General features: G+C 41.0%; 1 protein-coding gene across 1 annotated transcript in view; it reads right to left on the bottom strand.

Moving 5' to 3' along the window:
* apaf1 (apoptotic peptidase activating factor 1) overlaps window positions 1-20,702 on the bottom strand; it is a 64,482-nt gene that overhangs the window by 20,243 nt on the left and 23,537 nt on the right. Inside the window, exons 24-27 of the mRNA XM_034112533.1 lie at window positions 9,788-9,919; window positions 9,570-9,695; window positions 6,872-6,997; window positions 4,706-4,852 (exon numbers count right to left, since the gene is read on the bottom strand). Coding sequence (XP_033968424.1) covers window positions 4,706-4,852; window positions 6,872-6,997; window positions 9,570-9,695; window positions 9,788-9,919 — 531 coding nt within the window. The remainder of the gene's footprint in view (window positions 1-4,705; window positions 4,853-6,871; window positions 6,998-9,569; window positions 9,696-9,787; window positions 9,920-20,702) is intronic.

Below are 20,702 nucleotides of genomic sequence, written 5' to 3'. Positions count from 1 at the left end.
CACATGTTGTGTTTTTTTTGGTATTTGACGTGAAGAACGTGTGCTCGGAAGCATAAGAAATGTTAAACACTCAGGTACACACAACAGGGGATTGGACAAGCACATATACCCATCACACAACCTGCTGCTTTTAATTACACTTTCACACAAACATACAGTGATAAAACAGATTTAGAGGCAAAGACAAAAGAAGGATCTTGAGAGATGACTACGGCAGGAGGACTGACGTGTGAACAGCCACAGGGAAACATAGGAGAACATGGCGTCTACACGGGGACCCGCAGATAGAAAGAGGCAAACAATAAGGACTGCTCAAGTTGCATCATATCAACACATCAACGTAGAGAGAACCATGGGAGACATCACCCGCTGTCACTGCTCCGGCTCGTACGCCACCAATAACAACATCATCCTGTTCAGCAGCCGCACACCGGCTCATTCTGGAGAAAGGCTTCAGATGTTCAGAGCCGCGAGAGAGCATCTGATCGCTGAAACTGAATCACATCGCGTTGAGAATAACAAGCCTCCTCTGCTCTCTTCTGTTTGGTTTTTCCCCCCAAGCTGATTATTTAGAGAACACAGTCACAGCTGTGAAGATGTGTGGGTACTTCAAATATACTATTGCAAGGAAAGATGTAGATGCCTTTTCTGAATGGTGTCTTCCAAGGAACTGGAGCCATTTCAATGGATCTAGATTCTAGATGGCAATCAATACAATAATGGTTGCAGTAATTACACAAACAATGCTTAACGGGTGTTTTAATGTTAACATATAATCCAGATTATTTTAATTTTGCAGGTAATTGCAAATAAACAGATTGCCACAATTGTCTTTATTTTCGTAATCATATGCAAAACAACCCATTGGCACTTGGAGCTATATGCTATTGTGCTATCTAATGTGGGAATCCTCCACCTCACGTCACCAGAACATATTTAACGCAGCATCTCTCCGACCATAGGAGCAAATAGAATATCAACATTTTAGAATATTTTTCAAGCTTTGAATTTTGTATTTGATATGACACTGAGATGTCTCCTTTATATGGATAAGAACTTTTCAATATTCATAATCTTTTGACACATTGTAAATCGAAATGTACTGATAAGTGCAGCTGTATGCAATTGGTGCCATACCTTTATAAAGAGACAAGGGGAAACCAACAGATTAGACGTCCCTAAAACAGATTTATGTTAAACAATTTGTTTAATACTTATTTCTTTTTCTTCTGTATACTGTATGCAAAACAATCCATTGGAGCTTTGGAAAACCAAAAGATTTGACGTGATGTTATGGGAGAGAAACTCACAGTGTGGGATTTTAGCCTTTTCAGACCATTTACATGCACTCAAATCTATATAACACACTACAAAGGGCCTCTTTAGTTCAAGTCTTGGAAGCAGAAGCACAACAACAGATCTGATTTGCTACACGAATATCTTTCATCCCGTCTGTGAATGCTACTGCACATCGGCAGAAATATGAGGTCAACAGCAGCTTTGTTCATATGATAAAGACGCTATACTGTATATCCACATTAAGTAGAACGGATCAGATTATGTGGTGGAAATGCATTCCTAACCACTAGTTTCTACTTCCCATGAAGAAGAAAAAGTGTGTCGCACTCAGCAAAGCCATTGCTCAGAGCTTTCATGGAATTCAAGCCAAACGTCAATAGCAATCAGTCTATGATCCAAATGTACATTCAATACAATCCAACTAATCCTCCATAATGAAATCTCTCTTACACCAGCTGAGGGTAAACACAAACCACATTCCCCTGTGAGGAAGTCCAGATGATTGCTGAGCCTTTCTCCAAGAAGATATAATTGGAACGGTTCGATGAAGACCTCAGTAAATATTTGATTTGATCACACTGCTTCATGAACACCATTTCCTTTTCATTGTCAACCCAAAAACTCAGAGACAAGGAACCGCTATGGGGTGAGCAGGGATTTTTTATATTAACTTACTAATCAACACGTCTGTTTAAAGTTCTGTGCCCGAGTCTAATTGTCAAGATTTAGTTTCGTGACATTTGCTGTATCATAGCCCAGGCGATAATCATTAAAAGCAGATAGACAGTTAGATTATTATCCCCCTCCCTCCCTCCCTCTGCAGGCCGTAATATCTGTCATGAGAGGTTGTCATGATAATTACAGTGACGGACAGAACGGCCTCTCACGGTTGTCCGGCCGACACGCGGTACGATTCATCAATCAAAGCTCGCGGCTCTGGGGGGGGATCACCCTTTAAGACAGGCAGCCATAATAATCCATCTCTGCTCCTCACAGCCCCCCCCGCTGATCCATCAAGTCAACACGCCTCGCTGCAGATAAGAGAGCGAGCAAAAAACGCTGTGAAATAGAGTAATGGAGTGATCTCTTAGCCGATTCCCAGGGTAATTATGACTGTCATGGTGATGTGAGAGGCTGATGAGCAGCCCCGTCTGTGAAGTATACTGATAAACAAATCATTTGGTCTAAGTGGAGTTTAATGTTAAGAACAGCTTGGTTTGAAGTCTGTTAAAGTAAAAACTAACTGCATAGACTTACTCCAACCGGTCAAGTTGCCCATTACATCCATTTCTGTCCAAAATGTCATCACCTCATTATTTAGACTGAAGTGTGAATTCTGACCTTGACCGAATTCTTATCAGTTCTTCCTTGACTCACACTTCCTGGGATATTGCATTCACGGAAAAAATAAAAGCTGTGATAAAAAGCAAAGCAGAGGGGAAACACCACATGTAATCATTTGTCTCAATTCCTAAATACTATCTAATCAATTCCATCCATCCATCTTCTCCCGCTTATCCGTGGTCGGGTCGCGGGGGTAGCAGTTCCAGCAGAGAGCCCCAAACTTTCTTTTCCCTGGCGACATCAACCAGCTCTGACTGGGGGATCCCAAGGCGCTCCCAGGCCAGTGAAGAGATATAATCCCTCCACCTGGTCCTAGGTCTACCCCTCCACCTGGTCCTAGGTCTACCCCTCCACCTGGCCCTAGGTCTACCCCTCCACCTGGTCCTAGGTCTACCCCTCCACCTGGTCCTAGGTCTACCCCTCCACCTGGTCCTAGGTCTACCCCTCCACCTGGTCCTAGGTCTACCCCTCCACCTGGCCCTAGGTCTACCCCTCCACCTGGCCCTAGGTCTAATCAATTCACTTTGGAAAAATAAGATAAGGTAGATGTTAAATTAACTAACTAACTTACTAACTAACTTAAGAGTCTAAATGTATATTTAGGGTACACCTAACTCTCAACAAAAAGCAACAATTTCCTCAAATGTTGACCTATTTCATGAAATATTTGTAGTAAATCTTTGTACATCCAATTTAAAACATTGTTGCCAGTCCTTTAAGTAGACAATCAGGAATTCAGCCAAACGCGCTCCCTGCCATCTCTACATCCGTTTGCTTTGCATTGATGCAAGTTCCACCTAACACTTTAAGAGCCTACAGGGGGCGTTTTCTCTGCATGTGTAACTCAGAACATGTATGGGTTTTATGAAGCTATTTTTGCTTTATCCTATAAAATATATATTTTAAAAACAGAATAAAGTTAACAAGCTACTCTCATTATGTTCCAGCTTGCTTCCAGGATGTATGATCATGACAACATGAATCTGGTGTGTTGTTGGATATCCGTCTATAAAAAGCTGAACCACTGCCTCCAACATCTCTGTCGACCCACACAGGCAGGTACACACAAAGGCGCGCGAGCACACACACACACACACACACACACACACACACACACACACACACACACACACACACACACACACACACACACACACACACACACACACACACACACACACACACACACACACACACACACACACACACACACACACACACACACACACACACACACACACACACACACACACACACACACAGCATCAGGAGTAATCTGATATATAAAGCCTCATCGATCAAACTGCTCTCCCTCGAGGATTACATCATTGCCCAGCAAATAGCCAATCAGAGCCCAGCTGAGACTGTCCGCTCTGTGACCCCATATCCTGTAAAAGTAAAGGCATAAAGAAAGAGACACACACACACACACACACACACACACACACACACACACACACACACACACACACACACACACACACACACACACACACACACACACACACACACACACACACACACACACACACACACACACACACACACACACACACACACACACACACACACACACACACACACACACACACACACACACACACACACACACACACACACACACACACACACACACACACACACACACACACACACTACTTGTCACGTCACAAAGAGGCATCAATATGACTCCCTCAGGTATTGAGTGTTGTTATGTAAACCTGCACCACTGCATTGCTTCTCGTAACAATGGTTCATGTTGGGGGCATTTTTCTGTTGTTTCTACAATAAATCACAAACACTAATTCTCCCTCTCCCGTACACAAGGATATATTGTTGAAAAAGCAAAAGGCATGCAATTGGGCACAGGGTATTTAGCTGACCTCACGGGCACAGGTGCGGGTGATTGAGTCTGTGTGAGCAGTGTCGTGGTGGTAAATTGGAGAGCGCACGTGTATATCACAGTATCGATCCATGGTGATATTGAGTGGCGATAGTCACCACACATCTGCCTACAAACTCCACGTCCCAAAAGAAGTGTCTGAATGCAGAGTCCACGTACCTTGATGTATCCGCCAGTGGAGACCAGTAGAGAGTTGTCAGGGGAGAAGTGCAGGTCGGTCACCCAGCCTCCGTGCAGAGAGTCCATGGCGTCCTTACCGTCCCGGGAACAGATCCTCAGCAGAGAGCCGTCTTTGACACTCCAGAGCTGTGGTGGACATTATACACCACGCATCAAATAGATGTCACTTATAAACAACAAAGAAGCCATACTCCGGTATCATTCAAATTGACTTCCCTAATTAGTCATTTCGGGACAAAAATGTCCACTGCTAAAAACATTATCTTAAAATATTTTTTACACCGCTTTTTTTGGTTCAATCTTTAAAGCAACTTCGGTCCTACTCAAAAATACCAAATATTTAATCGTTTTCAGGATTTTAACCCTTTCAATTCCTTTTTGAAAACATGAAATCACTGTTTGTTTTTAATGAGAAAAACTGAGAAAATTAGTTATTTCCCATATAATACATATCTGGGGGCTGGCTTTTTTTTTTATCACAGTGTTGGATTTGTCAAAGATTAGCAACAAAATTGATTTTGGAGCATTATAAGTATGTGTACAGAGTCAGATTTAAAATGTACTACCCTAATTAGTCATTTCGGGACAAAAATGTCCACTGCTAAAAACATTATCTTAAAATATTTTTTACACCACTTTTTTTGGTTCAACTTCAGTCCTAATCAAAAATACCAAATATTTAATCATTTTCAGGATTTTAACCCTTTCAATTCCCTTTTGAAAACATGAAATCACTGTTTGTTTTTCATGAGAAAACTGAGAAAATTAGTTATTTTCCATATAATACATATCTGGGGGCTGGCTTTTTTTATCACAGTCTTGGATTTGTCAAAGATTAGCAACAACATTGATTTTGGAGCATTATAAGTATGTGTACAGAGTCAGATTTAAAATGTACTACCCTAATTAGCCAGATTAGATTGATACCGGAGGATTAAAACATACAAAACGGCACCTACATTAATTTCATTATATGCTTGTGTTTATGTCTGTCAGGTCACGTGATAACAAGTAAAAGCCATATTTTCTGAAGATCTACATTTTTTTTTGACAAAGCTCTGTCTCTAAAGGTCAAGACGACGCTTCAAAGTCAATAAAGCGAGAAATGAAGAGGATTCACAGAGTGCTAATCTACCCGTGACGCCCTACATAATAATGAAACGATGGTTTGATCACTGTAGCATCACATCATGTCGATTGCAGCTGTTATGCAACTGGTCACATGCCATGTCCATTTGACAATGACACACACGTATCACACGTACAGCTATATTTAACACTTGGCATGCTTTTCGTGCTGAATGACTCACATTTGTTTCCATAGAAACAGGGGTGAGATTTCAGTGTGCTTTATGTAATAGGATATGCTGGAGTTGTCCATTCCTGGATAATGGGGCAGAGCAGCGGAGGCCACCACAGGGTGTTAACCCCTCGTTGGCTGCAGGATGAAGAATCTCCCTCTCTTCCTCTCACACAGCCACACTTTTCATTTACTGCAGATCTCCGAAGCCTCTTGGGTCCGTGTTTGGCAGCCGGAGTCCTCTCTCCTTCACCTCCCACTGTCAGACATCTCCTCCTCTTCCTGCTCTCTTCATCCAGACTTCCTCACACAACCTGCACCTCCTCAATCTCTCGCTCCCCAGGCGGAGGAGGAGGAGGAGGAGCCCTGCCTCCTTCCTTTCATCTCGCCCTCTTCTGTGCACACTGCAGCAATCATGATGCATTAGTAAGCACTTTCTCTAAATGAGTGATGAGTTGTAATTACGGGCTGATCTCTGGAAGATATGTCGACTGCTCTAATTGAGTGTTTGTATGTTGCACGGCAAATTGGATGTTTTGCAACGGGCAACGTGTGTTTGTACTCACGTGTGTATCCTATTGTAGGTATTGAAAGCAATAAAAAGCACTTAATATTATTACTTTCAAAAAGCTTAAATGTGAAATCTGTTGACGTAATACATTTATTTAAAGTCAACCTTTCCGTTGTTTCAGTGCAAATGACCTTACTCTCCCATTTTCTACACTTTCTTTTACTTGGACACTGACAGCGGAATCAGCTCGCTAATGAACCTGAATTCCCTGATCAGCACCCCTTAGTGAGAAATGCAAAGGTTAAGGAAATAATGAACCGTCGGGAACACGCACCCGAATCTCTCCGTTGTCGTCTCCCGTGGCGAGGCGCTGGCTGTCCCAGGAGAACCGGCAGCTCCGGACACAGTCCTGGTGGCCGCTCAGCGCGTGGACGCACTGCCACGACTCACAGTGCCACAACTGGGAGGATAAAATAAAGCATTATGGGGACTGAAAAGAAGAAATAAATCAAATAAAACAACAACAAATGACAATGTATACATTATGACTTGGGTTGGTGTAGAAATCAGCCTTTTTCACATTGCAATATTAGCCTAAACATTTCTTATTTAAGAGGAAGGCATTTAGAAGACGACTCAAATAACTGTTTCTGTTGTCTTTGAGTTATTTATACTGTTGGTTAAGTCTGATTATATAAATGAAGACAGCAGTGTTGACCGGGGAATAACTGCCTTCACAACTTCACCTGTTTGCATCTCACATATTATTACAATAAGCTGTATTTTATTTAAGTGTACAGTATTTTATTTTAAATTATATTAGTATACTTCTCTTGCAATACTTTCACATTATTCTTAGTCATTCTTTTTTTTCATTATTTTGTATTTGTTTAATTATTTTATGTCTAATATATATATATATATATATATGTATGTTGTTGTTGGAGGATTTCCATTGCCATATGACCGTAACGCCTTTGAATCTTGATAATAACATGTTGTATTTCTGTACTCACCAGTCATCACTAATTAAAAAATCTAATGAAGACAAATATTTGTGCGGATTTGGAGTTACTGTTGCTAGAACGCTGCATCACAATAATGAAACTGTTAATGAGTGCTTTCTCACTCTATAGTTTTCTGTCTCTCACTTTCTTTTGAATTCCCTTCTTAGTGTTCTGTGTCTCTCTATAGTCCTCCATTCTTCCTCACCCGCTCTCTCTCTGCCTTCCTTCCTGACCCTGGTCACATTCTGTGCCGCACAGAAAATAACACGGCTCATAATTAGACACTTCATTTGGCAGCGGAATAACTCTGTCTGCACACAAAGTCCCAAGCATGTGAAGGTCAGTAGGAAAAGAAAGGAGAAGAGGAAGCAGAGAAATAGAGGTGGAGGAAGAGGAACGGACAGAGAAGCCTCCATCTTTTTGTAGTGCTCAACAAAGACACTCGCTTTAGGTTTGACCTCTGGATCAATAGAGAGCAGGGACTCTATGTGTGTGTGAGCTACCGATGCCCTACTCGGTCTGGAGAGCACTGACTCTGTGACTGGCATCTTACTGCGCACACACACACACACACACACACACACACACACACACACACACACACACACACACACACACACACACACACACACACACACACACACACACACACACACACACACACACACACACACACACACACACACACACACACACACACACACACACACACACACACACACACACACACACACACACACACACACACACACACACACACACACACACACACACACACACACACACACACACACACACACACACACACACACACACACACACACACACACACACACACACACACACCTCGATTATCATCTTTGCCAAATCCATAAAACACACATTCTCTGTCACTACCATCCTCTGACAGAAGCCAGGTGGCTGCAGTGGCTGCTCGCTACAGGAAGTGTCCACCAAATCCAAATTCCCGTGTGAAACTCGGTGACAGTGGCTCTACATCAAGCGCTCTGACAAATGAAAGGGAGCGACTTTGGATTGTTTTGAATACTGGACGTTCAGGAAGGGAAGGTTGTTACGTGTGGTTGAATATTGGACGGATAAGCTTAAATCTAGCTTCAGTACAGTTCAACATTTACTCTGCTATCATTCCAGTTCTGAGGTCTTTACACTGGCTTCTTGTCTGTCGAACAATTCAAACTACATGCTGGTTTATAAAGCACTGAATGGTTTATGGCGGAAATATATTCCTGATCTCCTGCTACTTTACTAAACATGGAGAAGCATCGTTCAGTAATTATGCTCCCAATATCTGGACAAATCTCCCAGAATCCTGCAGGTTTTAATTGCACTGTAACTGTTATTCGTATATTTAAGACCTGTTTTATTCTATATTAGCTTGTTTCATGTTTATTTTATTCCCTTTGCCTTTTACTGACTGTTTCTAAATTACATTTTATAATGTGATTCCGCTGATTTCCTAATGCTCTTAATGTTTTTCATTGTTGTAAAGCCCTTTAATTGCCTTGTGTTGCAAGGTGATATATAAATACACTTGCCTTGCCTTGCCTATCGTTTTGTGTGGATGATGAAAAAGACAAGTATGAGAGTAGCTTGGGGAAAGTTTAAAAGAGACATCTCTAGCCCACTGAGTCATTCAAAGTCAGAGCAAAGTCAAGCGCAGTAGTGTTGCTAAACTGGCAAAGAAATACATCCAGACATGGAAGTGGGTCTGATGCAGGCCAGACTAGACGATCACTGAACGTGGGTGTAGGAGGACCTGCCGCTAACTCACCAGGCCCCGAGCCATCTGGCGCTCGCTACTATCTAAGGACCCCCCCCTCCCTAATGGAGAGAAACGCAGCCTCAGATATCGCCCGCAGCAGCGCGTCCCTGTGCATATGCTGTAAGTAATGAGTTGGGAAGGGGGGGCTTCTGGGGGAGACGACAATGTGTAATAGGTCATGTTGTTGGCGTCGGCGCAAACAGATATGTCTCATCTCATGGGTGTGTGTTTGAGTGTTGGACCTTAGCAGTCTTGTCAGCTGAAGTGGTGGCGAAGAGGCTCCCGTCTGGAGAGGCGTGGCAGGACAGGATGGCTCCCCGGTGGGCCTCGATGTCCTGCAGCCTCTGCCCCCCCTCTGTGTCCCACATCTTACAGTGAGCAGGAGAAAGAGAGGATTATTTTTTGGATTTTATTTTTCTGCAGCTGTAAAATAATATACGTGTGTGTGTATGAGCGTTACCTTCACAGTGCCGTCGTAGGACCAGGACAGCAGTCTGGTGTCGGAGGGAGAGGTGGAGAGCAGAGAGAAACATCTCACCTGCTCCTTGTGACCCTGCAGGACTGTGCACTCCCCAGACTGCCACCTCCACACCTGCAGGAGGAAAAAGAGACTTTAAAGAATACTTCTAACAATAGTGCTATTAACTTAAACACGTTTTTCCAGACTCAGAGATGATGACTTTCTTGGGTAAATTACCCACAATCCATAGAATTCTAACAGGAGACTCACACTGTCACAGTTCTGTCTACCAACTGTTTCCAGATGAGAAAGTCTGTGCTGTCCAGTTCCTCGCAGCATTGGTTGTTACCTTTGCATTTTTTTCCCTAGGCCACTTCCTCTGATGATGTATGACATGCATTCACCTCTGTGAGGGCTAGGTTTGAACATTCACGTTAAAAGTCTCTGTATTGGATAGAACTTTTACAGAATCTAAGTATAGTTATTTTAAGATTAAACTTGTTGTTTTAAAATTTCATTCGAAGGTGAGAAGTCTGAAGACTATTGATTTAAAAGCTTACTGAGGGAAAATGTTGGTATTTTGTTCAAACCCTCGTCTCATAATTATGTCCATTGGGACTAGTTTCACATTTTGACCTTGGTCTTTTTTTAATTTCCCAAAACTGTACCGTGGAGGTCCGAATAAACAGTTAGAGAATACATGTTCCTTTAAATACCAATTGTACGCATTAACACACATTTAAATAACAGGTACAGTATACATGCAGACATCTTCATTAGGAACCAAGATGAACTCCCAGTCTTCTCAATAGCAATCTCCCAAAGAAAAGTAGTGAAAATAACCCAAATGAAAGGCCGTTTCTGTTTCAATTGGTGTCAAGTTTGAAATGATCCGTCTGCCCTGCTTAGGTGTGCTCCGTGTGCTAATGCATCTGTGTAGTATCTTCACATCTCTGATTTTATGACAGGCAGGTAAATAAGCAAAAAAAAACGGAGCCCAGAGATGGGGGCAGAACACTTCGAATCGCCCTCATCATCTTATCAATCACGCCCTTGTGTGCAATTCTGCCTCTTTCCTCCTTCTGAATAGAACCTGTCACCGGCCCAAAGGTTAGAATCCATCACTGTCATCTGGATCTCTTTACATTCACTCTGCGTCTGCATTAACATCTAAATACACACTCCCGTTTCCTAGCTGATGTCAAACAGCATGAATCTGGATAGCTTCTGAATAAGAGGTGGACGGAGCGAGAATAGAGATGGCAAAGGCAGCGGCCGCATGAATACGGAACAAGTGCTGCAGTGGACAGGTCTGTCAGCAAAAAGGAAAGATGAAGAAGAAGGAGGAGGAGGGGGAGGAGGAGGAGGAGGGGGAAATGGGCAACAGAGCATGAACAGTGGGGGTTGACAGACCATAACGGCCAGAAACACACACATATGCTCACACACAAACACTGATAGAAGCCGTTGAGAGAGAGAGAGAGGGAGGAAGGAAGGAAGGAAGGAAGGAAGGAAGGAAGGAAGGAAGGAAGGAAGGAAGGAAGGAAGGAAGGAAGGAAGGAAGGAAGGAAGGAGAGGAGACCAACGAGAGGAAGAGGCAGACGGAGCAGTGTAACAGGTAGAGGGAAGTGAAGGCAGTGAGGGGAGTGATTCAGCAGAGTAGGCAGTTTTACTCAAGGTGAGTGGAATGAGGATGGACAGGGAGAACAATCGATAGCAGAGAAGAAAAATGGATACATGTCGAGGGAGGAGGTGAAAGAACATGCCATGAATGAGGGAAGGAAAGAGGGTGAGGGTGATGGATGGGAGGAAATGGAAAAACCAAGCAGGAAGCGAGAGGAAGGAGCAACTGGTGGAGGAGAGGAGTTTAGATTTGATTAGATATACTCTATTGATCCCAGTTTTTATTTATTTCATTTATATTGCCAGTTCTGCACAACCCTCTGAATATGTTGCACACAAGCTACCTCTCTAAATATCTGCACTGCTTTCAACTTTTCATAACAATACTACATATTATGAGTATGTTCTCATAATATACTGTATGTTGTTTTTTGGTATATGTACTGTATATATTAAATGTAAATAATTGTAATGTTATAATAGTTTTACTTATTTTTGTATAACTTTTTTTATTTGTGGTGTTTTTCTTACAATGTATCTTCTTTAACTGTGTGTATGCCCCATATACACCAAGGCAAATTACTTGTTTGTGAAAACATACTTTGGGAATAAGACAAATACATTTCCCAGCTCACCCTGACGGTGGTGTCCTCGGAGGATGTGATGAGGGTCTGGCCGTCCGGGCTGAAGCGGCAGTGCAGCACCGTCTTGGTGTGTCCCAGCAGAGTGGCCAGGAGCCTCCCAGAGGGCACCTCCAACACCTGGAGGAAGGAACAAGAGTTAACAGTCATCTGTGAGGCTTTGATTCAAATGTTTACATCGGCATGCTGATATCATGTTTGAGATGTTCACCGACTGAATTCAGTGTGATAGATACAGGTGCAGGTACATTCCCCTGATCAGAGATTAACTCGTGTTCTTTTAGTTTTTTATATTCACACTGTTCCCACATGTTTTTCTCTTATTTTATTTTCGTATTATTTGTTCTTATTGTTCTTATCTTTGTGTGTATTCTCATGTGTACTCTGTGTTTGCCTCTTATATTGTTGCTGCTATAACACCTGAATTTAACTTTGGGATTAATATCTTATCTTGATAACATGCTAACATATGCTAATTAACAAGCTATGGTTGATCACTAAGTCATTTGTTTGGCAGATATTTTGGTCTGAAAAAAGAAATTCTAAAATGAAGTTTTGACCAAATAATTGCGTGAGATCTGTGTATCCAATTTATTTGCCATCAGCTGATTCATTTTTAGGGATACTTTACAAAAGAGAAAATATGTGAATTTCATGAAGGCATAAAAGTAAGGAGATAAAGAAAGTCTGTGGGTTTCATCTTTTTGGGAGCATGAACATTTATACAAAATATCATAGCAAACTAAATCTTTAGATAGTATATATTCCATAGATATGTGTAGTGTTGTGTTGACCCCTGGTGTGGCTACATAGCACTTTATAGTATGGATATGCTTTTGTGTAAAGATACCTCTTGGCCCAACAAATGTAAATACCATACACTGAGATATTATTTACTGTACCAAGAAGTCACACAAAGTTCACACACAGTCTCTAGAATATTTATGTTTGCCAAAAGAGACTCAGAGAGGAAAGAAATCCTGAAACTTTACCAAAAATGTTGACACAAACATTTTGCAGTAGTGAGAGTTGAAGTGCTGCTGCTGGCCTGATGGCGATAAGCACATCAAAAACAAAGTAGAGTTTAGGGGAAGGTTTGAGCTCTCAGCGCGACCCTAAATCCTGTCTAGGGGGGGAGGGGGCACTGCCCTGCAGACATTACTCAGGGAGTCAGAACAAAACAGCTTTGATGATCAAAAGAAGAAAAATCTTTGTTTTCTATCCAACTCACCAACAGCAACACATAACCGTTGGAGAAGCTGAATCGCAATATTTACCACTGGAATTAACCTATCAATGACTAGCACAAAGAAGGCTAATTAAGGTATAATGAGGTGAAACATGGGTATAGATTATAAAATATTTTTAAGCACTTCCATTTTTATAATTAACCTCAATATAAATCCATCATTTGATAAAAAAAAAGACAGGAAATACAGCTCAGAAATAACATGTAAGGACCAGGACGCACAACATTGTGTTCATCACGGCACCCGTAGTTTTGAAAGTACAACAGAGAAGTAATGCTTGGGATTTTGCCAGCCACTAAAATATTAACATCTCAGAGGAGAGGGATGTAATGTCTGAGCGGAACAAACCTGGTGGCACGGCGGCCATGTTTGTCAAGCTCCATGTATTGAGAGACGTTTCAAAGCCGGAGAGATTCACACATACGGCTCAAGACGTCCTTTGATGGTGCAGGATAATGTAAAGATATAAAGATTGTTACCTTGGTTGCTGATTGGCTAATGGTTACACAAGGCAAAAAAATCGTTATGACATCATAAAGTGGCCAAAATCTGATCAGCTCATTTTCAGACAGGTTTTTATAGAAATGGATCAGGACAAAAAGAGAGCCAATCTTTTTTCCTGAAACTTTCAGAATCTCTTTACACAAAGGGGACACATGTTTATGTATGCAGGATGTGAAAAAGTGGATTTTGCATAATAGGTGAGCTTTCAAAAGTAGCTAAAAAGTGGCAGAACTCGTGAAAAATGTATAAAAGAGGTCAGTGTTGAGGCTTGATCTGTAGGATTGGACAATATCAGTTATTAGGAACATTTTGAAAATGAATACACACTATACATGTTTGTTATTTTACACATACAGACATGACTCTTTCCCTACCATACCTGCACGCTGCCTGAGCTCAGCCCTACAGCAAGCATCACTCCTCTGAAGGAGGTCAGAAGTCGGAGGATCCTGCAGCAAACTGTCTTCAGTACCTCACTAGCTGTCAGTCTAGCTCCCTGGCACAGAACACACACAGACACACACAGGCGCACACACACACACACACTCACAGTTGCACCTTTTCCATGGCAAAGAAACTCACTGTCCTGTAACTTTCTGTCCTTGCCTGCACATCTTCGAAGTCAGAGATTCTTCCCATCAGCAGAGCAAAGATGGTAGGTCACACTGACACTGAAGAGGATACATTATTTCTCCTCCAGTAAACTGGTAGTAAATAACTCCCGATAAGGGGAAAGGGGATGATTGCCTTCTCCTGCAGTGGCACAGGCAGCAGAGAGCCTCCAGCTGACACCAGGCTCCCTCTGGTGGCTGTTTACAGGACTACAACAGTGTGGACTCCATGGAGATTAATAACACTTTAATGTATATACATCTGTTAAAGGTAAAAGTATGAAACACAAACTATAATGTTCAATGGGCTTAAATTGAATGTGCAAACCAGAAAGAAAAATCATTTGGAAGTATTTAAAGGACTTAATCCATAACAATGGAAACAAATAATGTTTGTTCTTTTGATGCTTTCCCTACAATTAATGAAGTTGCTAGTATTTTATATTCCTCACGTAAAAAAAGGAGCCTCTCAAATTCAAATATTGTCAGCAACTGTAAAAGGACTTGTTAAAAATTAAAAAATTAAAACTGGCAAAGTTTTGACTAATATCATGAACTGTCAGATCAAATCTGACAAGAAATACAAGACCCGCTTTCAGTATTTGGTAACCTGTACACATTTTGGTGATTTGTTTTGACTTTCTTAACAACACTACATGTTTCAAAATTGCATCTAAGTAGTAGATTTAAATCATAGGATGAACAGCTTCAATTTATGTTAAAATGAAATGCTTATCACAGAAAGAACTGATAGGATCTTGAAATACATGTTGTGCATCAACTGAAAGCATGTCATTCTCCTTTAGTGCTCTTGTCCAGCCTCTCCTACTTTAAAGACCTCAGATTAGTAATCATCTGTTCTTCTTTAAGTCCTTATCTCCACTAATCCTTTCCTCTTATATCTCTAGGGTCAGGAGTAATTACAAATCATTAACACCTATGTTCAATAAGCCTGCAAAACCTTTTAATCCATTAGTGTTGCTCTGTAGTAGGACACTGGCCTGGGCATATCTCAGGGGACCGTGTGTATTATTAATATAGGACAGGAACTTTCACTGATGACATTCACTGGTGCAATATGTCCATAAAAAGCACCACACGAAAGAACTCACACCTGCCGCAGACTATGAACTCATTCTCAGCCTGCAAACACAACCATTTATCACCAAAAGGAGGGGAGCCGAGGGACAGGCGGAACAAAAGGAGGAGGAGACATGAACAAAACAAAAGAGGGAATCAAAAAAGTGATGTGACAGAGATGGTAAAGTGTGTGAGAGCAGGAGTGGAGAGAATACAAATCGCAGGTAAAAGGAAAGGCAGAGAAGAGAGAGGAGGAGGGAGAGGGAGATGAAAGGGGGGGGGTGAGGAGATGAAAGAGGGGGGGTGAGCTGACCTGACGCACAGCTGACAGGACGGATAAGAAGGGTGACAGTGCTAATGTCAGATCTCATGACTCAACATGGTCTGAACAACACCTCCTGCAGCCACAAGGAATGGAGACACGAGGACACGAGGACTCTTGCACACACTAACATACATTTCATTTGAACTAACAGTATGCAAAATGATTCATGAAAATAACGCAGATTAATCATAGCCCTACACACAATGGTGAAAATGTAATTTTTCCAGTTCAAGGTTAAGTTTTACATTTTTTTTTTTTCCTGATCAACACTCTATAACCCAAACATAATAATAATATATGTAATATATGATTAAGAATTCATTCATTTTTCACACCCCCTACATATTTTGATGTATTTCTTTATCTTTTCTACTGCAAATGGTGCTATTTATAATCATGTCTCTGACTTTTGCACAGTTTTTTTGTTATGCACCTTATCACCAAGACAAATTCCTTATATGGGCAAACCATTTCTGATTCGGATCAAAGAAGAACACAACATCCATATCATTTATCATGTATAATTAAAACCACTTGTTGATTGTGGTTCATTTTTGCTTGATAAAGATTGTTGTTGTTAATTTGACTGTGGGTGAGTCGACTTGTCATTTCAGCATCAGAAATGAAAGGAAGTGTCTATAATGAAAGTCACTTTTTACCACTCATTCAGGATGTACTGTAGGTGTACGTGTGTTCTACCTGTACAGTGCCATCCTGCTGACCCAGAGCCACAGTAGAGGGCTGTCTGCACATGCAGGTGCAGCTGATCCTCGACGACATCTCCTCCGACTGGAACAGAAACCGACCCTGTGCGGCCATCACGCACCTGACACACACACAGGGAAAACACACACATTCATGACAACAGGAGCACACATTGGCCCCAGGGTCAGAACCAAATTCTTCCACACCTGAGGTCTGCCCCAACCCCGGGTTATTTAAACCACTTTAATGCTGCTTTTACAGAGATAATCTAACTATGCTTTATCATCGCACTTCAGCACTTTTTGCTGTATTTACCATATCTATTTTTTTTAACTATTCTTTTATATTTTATGAAAAAACATTTAGTTTTTAATTACGATGTGTTAGTGCCAATGTAAAGCACTTTGATTTGCCTTTGTGTCTGAGTGTGCTATATAAATAAGCTAACCTAACCTAAACCTGATGAAAGCACATCGTAGTACCGTAAATCTTGTCTTCACTTAAAACCAAAGAAAACAAAATGGCGGCTCCAACCATTGTTCATTGCTTCAGTGTCTCCTTGTATTTTCCCTCCGGCTCACCTGCAGTCTGTTGCAGTTGTCTGCAGCTGACACGATGATTTCTTCATCGTTGAAGAGAACGTCAGAGTTTCTTTTCAGGCAGACAGCTGAAGAGGTGTGCACCTTCTTCGTCTCCCATAACTACAATAAACACAGGAAACGGGCTTAATATTAACTTACACTGGAAGAGATAAAGCCAGCATTCACTGTTGGTGTGGTTGTTTTCCTGAATCACTACTTTGGAAGCTGTTTTCATGCAGAGGAAAACATCTTGGGTGAGAAAATCTTGGCACCAAAATGTGTTTTTCATAGACAGGGACGTTGCCTATTGATATTTGGTCTTTTTCTGTGGAGACAAACTGGGAATAACCTGTCTGTGGGCAATACATAAATCATCAGTATATGGCCCGTAAAACTGAATTTCCTGATTGGGTTTGACAGCATTAGATGGGGGCTATTATCCCAATGTTTTTATTACATTGTTTCTCCTCACCTGTCTATGATTGCTGGCTTTTCACCTCTTAGTGTAGCTATTTGGAACAACTTTAAAACTGACCCTTAGAAGAACTTTAGTTCTGCAATCCAGTCTAAAGGTGCTGTGCAGTTACTGATACTTCCTGGTCTTGATTTATCTTACTTTTTTAACAATTATTGTCTTTTAATCAATTATTTATATGTTTTTTTAGAAGACTCATTTATAACACTGATTCGGAACATACAGCTTACTGTAGAATACTTTCACCAAAATAAAATCTTAACATTTGGGTAAAATAGAGAGTCTTAAGTTGTATATTCTGACATCATTTAAATCGATTAAAGCGTGTATTGACAGCTTTCATTTGCATAAAAAAATACTTTTTATCTCGTTTTTTTTTCAACCGCCTTCAAACAACAATATGTGTTACAGCCATGCATAACGGTTAATCTGCAAAGATGTAATATAAGACTTAACTGTACAGCTTGTTATGGCCAATACTGCAAGTTCAAGGGAGCAATGAGTCAGCTAAACAGTTTACATAACGTCAACAACAGAGACAAAAGCCCTGCACAGAACTCCAGTTTCTTTTATAACACATCCTTTTATATTCTTTATTATATTCTGACCTAAAACAGTTCCTAATACAATGCTTTCGTTCGTAGAAAATAAAGTTAGATGTTTGAACACATAACTCCTGAGCTGAAACCTAACAGCAGGCGGAGGGGATTACTGAACTTGTCATGTTCTGTGTTGGCATTGTTTTAATTTCACAAGCAGTAATTAGAAGAACACTGACAGTATCAGAGCAAGCCACTGATGCAGACACACACTCTGATGCAGACCACACACACTGATGCAGACACACACAAAGCAACACACACGCTGAGTCAGCCTCACCCTGACAGTCTGGTCGTCGGAGCAGGAGAGCAGCTGGGAGCCGTCAGGAGAAAAACTCCACGCGCTGCACCCAGCTCAGGTGACCGCTGCAGTCTGCCACCTTATTATTGCTCTCCAGGTCCCACAGCTGGAAGACACACGTAGGAAATAATGTTACAGCTATTCACTGGTAAATATTAGCTTTAGACGCATCAGTGCAGTAACAATGGCAGACACATTTGACAGAGGAAAGAATGCTTTAAAGACATTGATATATGTATTTTTCAACATAATAAAGTAAAATCTGCCGTGGCACACCATGGTGCTGTAAAAGATCGCCGGGTGTGCCGTGAGAATTGTCCAATTTCACTCAGTCGGTCCAAAAATATGATTTAGTTGCTGCACATACAATCCAACAGTTGCCATGGTCCCAAGCAAGGGTACACTTCATCTCCAATGAAACACCTGTCACTTCAAAACAAGAACAGAGACTATTTGGTTCGGCCTGCGTTAACAAACTGAGAAATGGTAACTATGAGAAAAACCACAAAGAGGAGCTGAACTCGTAGCCAGATTGAGAGAACTTGTCATTTCATCACCATTTTATATATATGCTGTGTTAGGCTCAAATGTGTCATTTTTAGTAACTGTTTTGGTTGTTGTTTTGCCGCGGGATTTTTTTTTATGTATAAAATGTACCGTGGCTTAAAAAAGGTTGAAAAACACTGCCTCTAAAACAGGATCTATTCATGTTCTGACATATTTGATCCTAAATAAGACTATAATATACAGTTGTTTGTTTGTTTGTGTGTAATCTACAGTGTGTGTGTGTGTGTTTAACCTCCACAGCGTAGTTGGAGAAGGCGATAGCCAGCAGGTTGCTGGTAGGACAGGCGTGACAGAACTGCACGTGCTCAGACGATTGGTTTTGATCTCCAACAACATGTCTGATGTTCCACGTCAAAACACCTGAAACTCAGCCACAAAAACACATCAGACTCTACTTGGCAGCGGCTACCGTCACAAACTTAAGGCGTATTTAAAAAGCAACAATTGTATTCCTTGGAATAATACATTTTCCATACATATCGGCCATTGTTGGAATCATGTTTCTTAATAACCTCAACATGTTTGCATTTTGTTGTTGTTGACAATTCATCCCATCTATGTATGTGATATTATGTTGGATTTTCTGTCGCTTTGAGTACCACAACTCGAGTACCAATATAATTGCAGTATAATCGAAAGGAATCAGAAATCTAAATTCCAACACTCACATAAACTCTAACCTTAATCTGTATTGATAAATAACACTACAGATAAGAGGTCAAATGTGTATTTTAGATTTTGCAGTGATCTTCCATAAAGTCTTGTGTTCCTCTCCTGAAAGTCAGAGGAACAAAGTCAGACGTCTCTGCTGGGATGTGTCCCAGAATACTAACACATGTAGAGGACACAGACAGTCTGATTGCAGGACAAGACTGACTGATTTTAGAAAGCTCGGCAGGGGGGCTGCAGGGGAGGGGCTGCTCGCATTTAAAACCAGGACACACACACCTTAGACTCTCTGGAAGACAAAGTGACAAACAGCCTCTCTTCCCTGTCTCCCTCAATAAAAAGACACACCGAGATAAAGGGCACAAAGAGAACACCTTCCATGTTGCATTTTCATCTTTAAAGCTGAGACCAAGCTGATGAGGCTGTCCTCTACGTCTACATTTGTTAGAGAGGATAGTGGATGTTTATAAATCTGTTTAAAGCTCACACATTTATATATCATTACACTGGATATAATTCATCTTCACATTTGAATTGCACTGTGTCACTTTCACCATTTCCTGCACTATTTTAATTCTATTCCTGTTTCTTCTTGATTTTTTTTATTGTATTATGTCTGAGGTATTATTGTTGCATTGTTGGAGGAGCCTTAAGATTTCCATTGCAAAAACTACGCTGTAGCTGTTGTGCATGTGGCAATAAAGTTTTTGAATCTTGAATGTACGACAAGATGGATCATCGTCCAAATAATTTACAGCATCACTATTACAACTCAGACATTTTTTACTTTCAAAACCCTTCTTCATCCATCTGCATAAAGTGTCGTCACACTTTGACATTCATATTTAATTTAAGATGCTATTCTTTGCAGACTTAATGTAATTCATATGCTAATTTAAAATGTTGACTTGTTAGCCATAATTTGGCCTATTATAGTGTTTATTTGACAGATAGTCTACAGATTTATATACACGGTCAATATAT

The sequence above is a fragment of the Pseudochaenichthys georgianus genome, chromosome 23 (assembly GCF_902827115.2).
Source record: "Pseudochaenichthys georgianus chromosome 23, fPseGeo1.2, whole genome shotgun sequence".
In the NCBI taxonomy this organism is placed as follows: domain Eukaryota; kingdom Metazoa; phylum Chordata; class Actinopteri; order Perciformes; family Channichthyidae; genus Pseudochaenichthys; species Pseudochaenichthys georgianus.
This window is presented reverse-complemented; position numbering and strand designations above follow the sequence as displayed.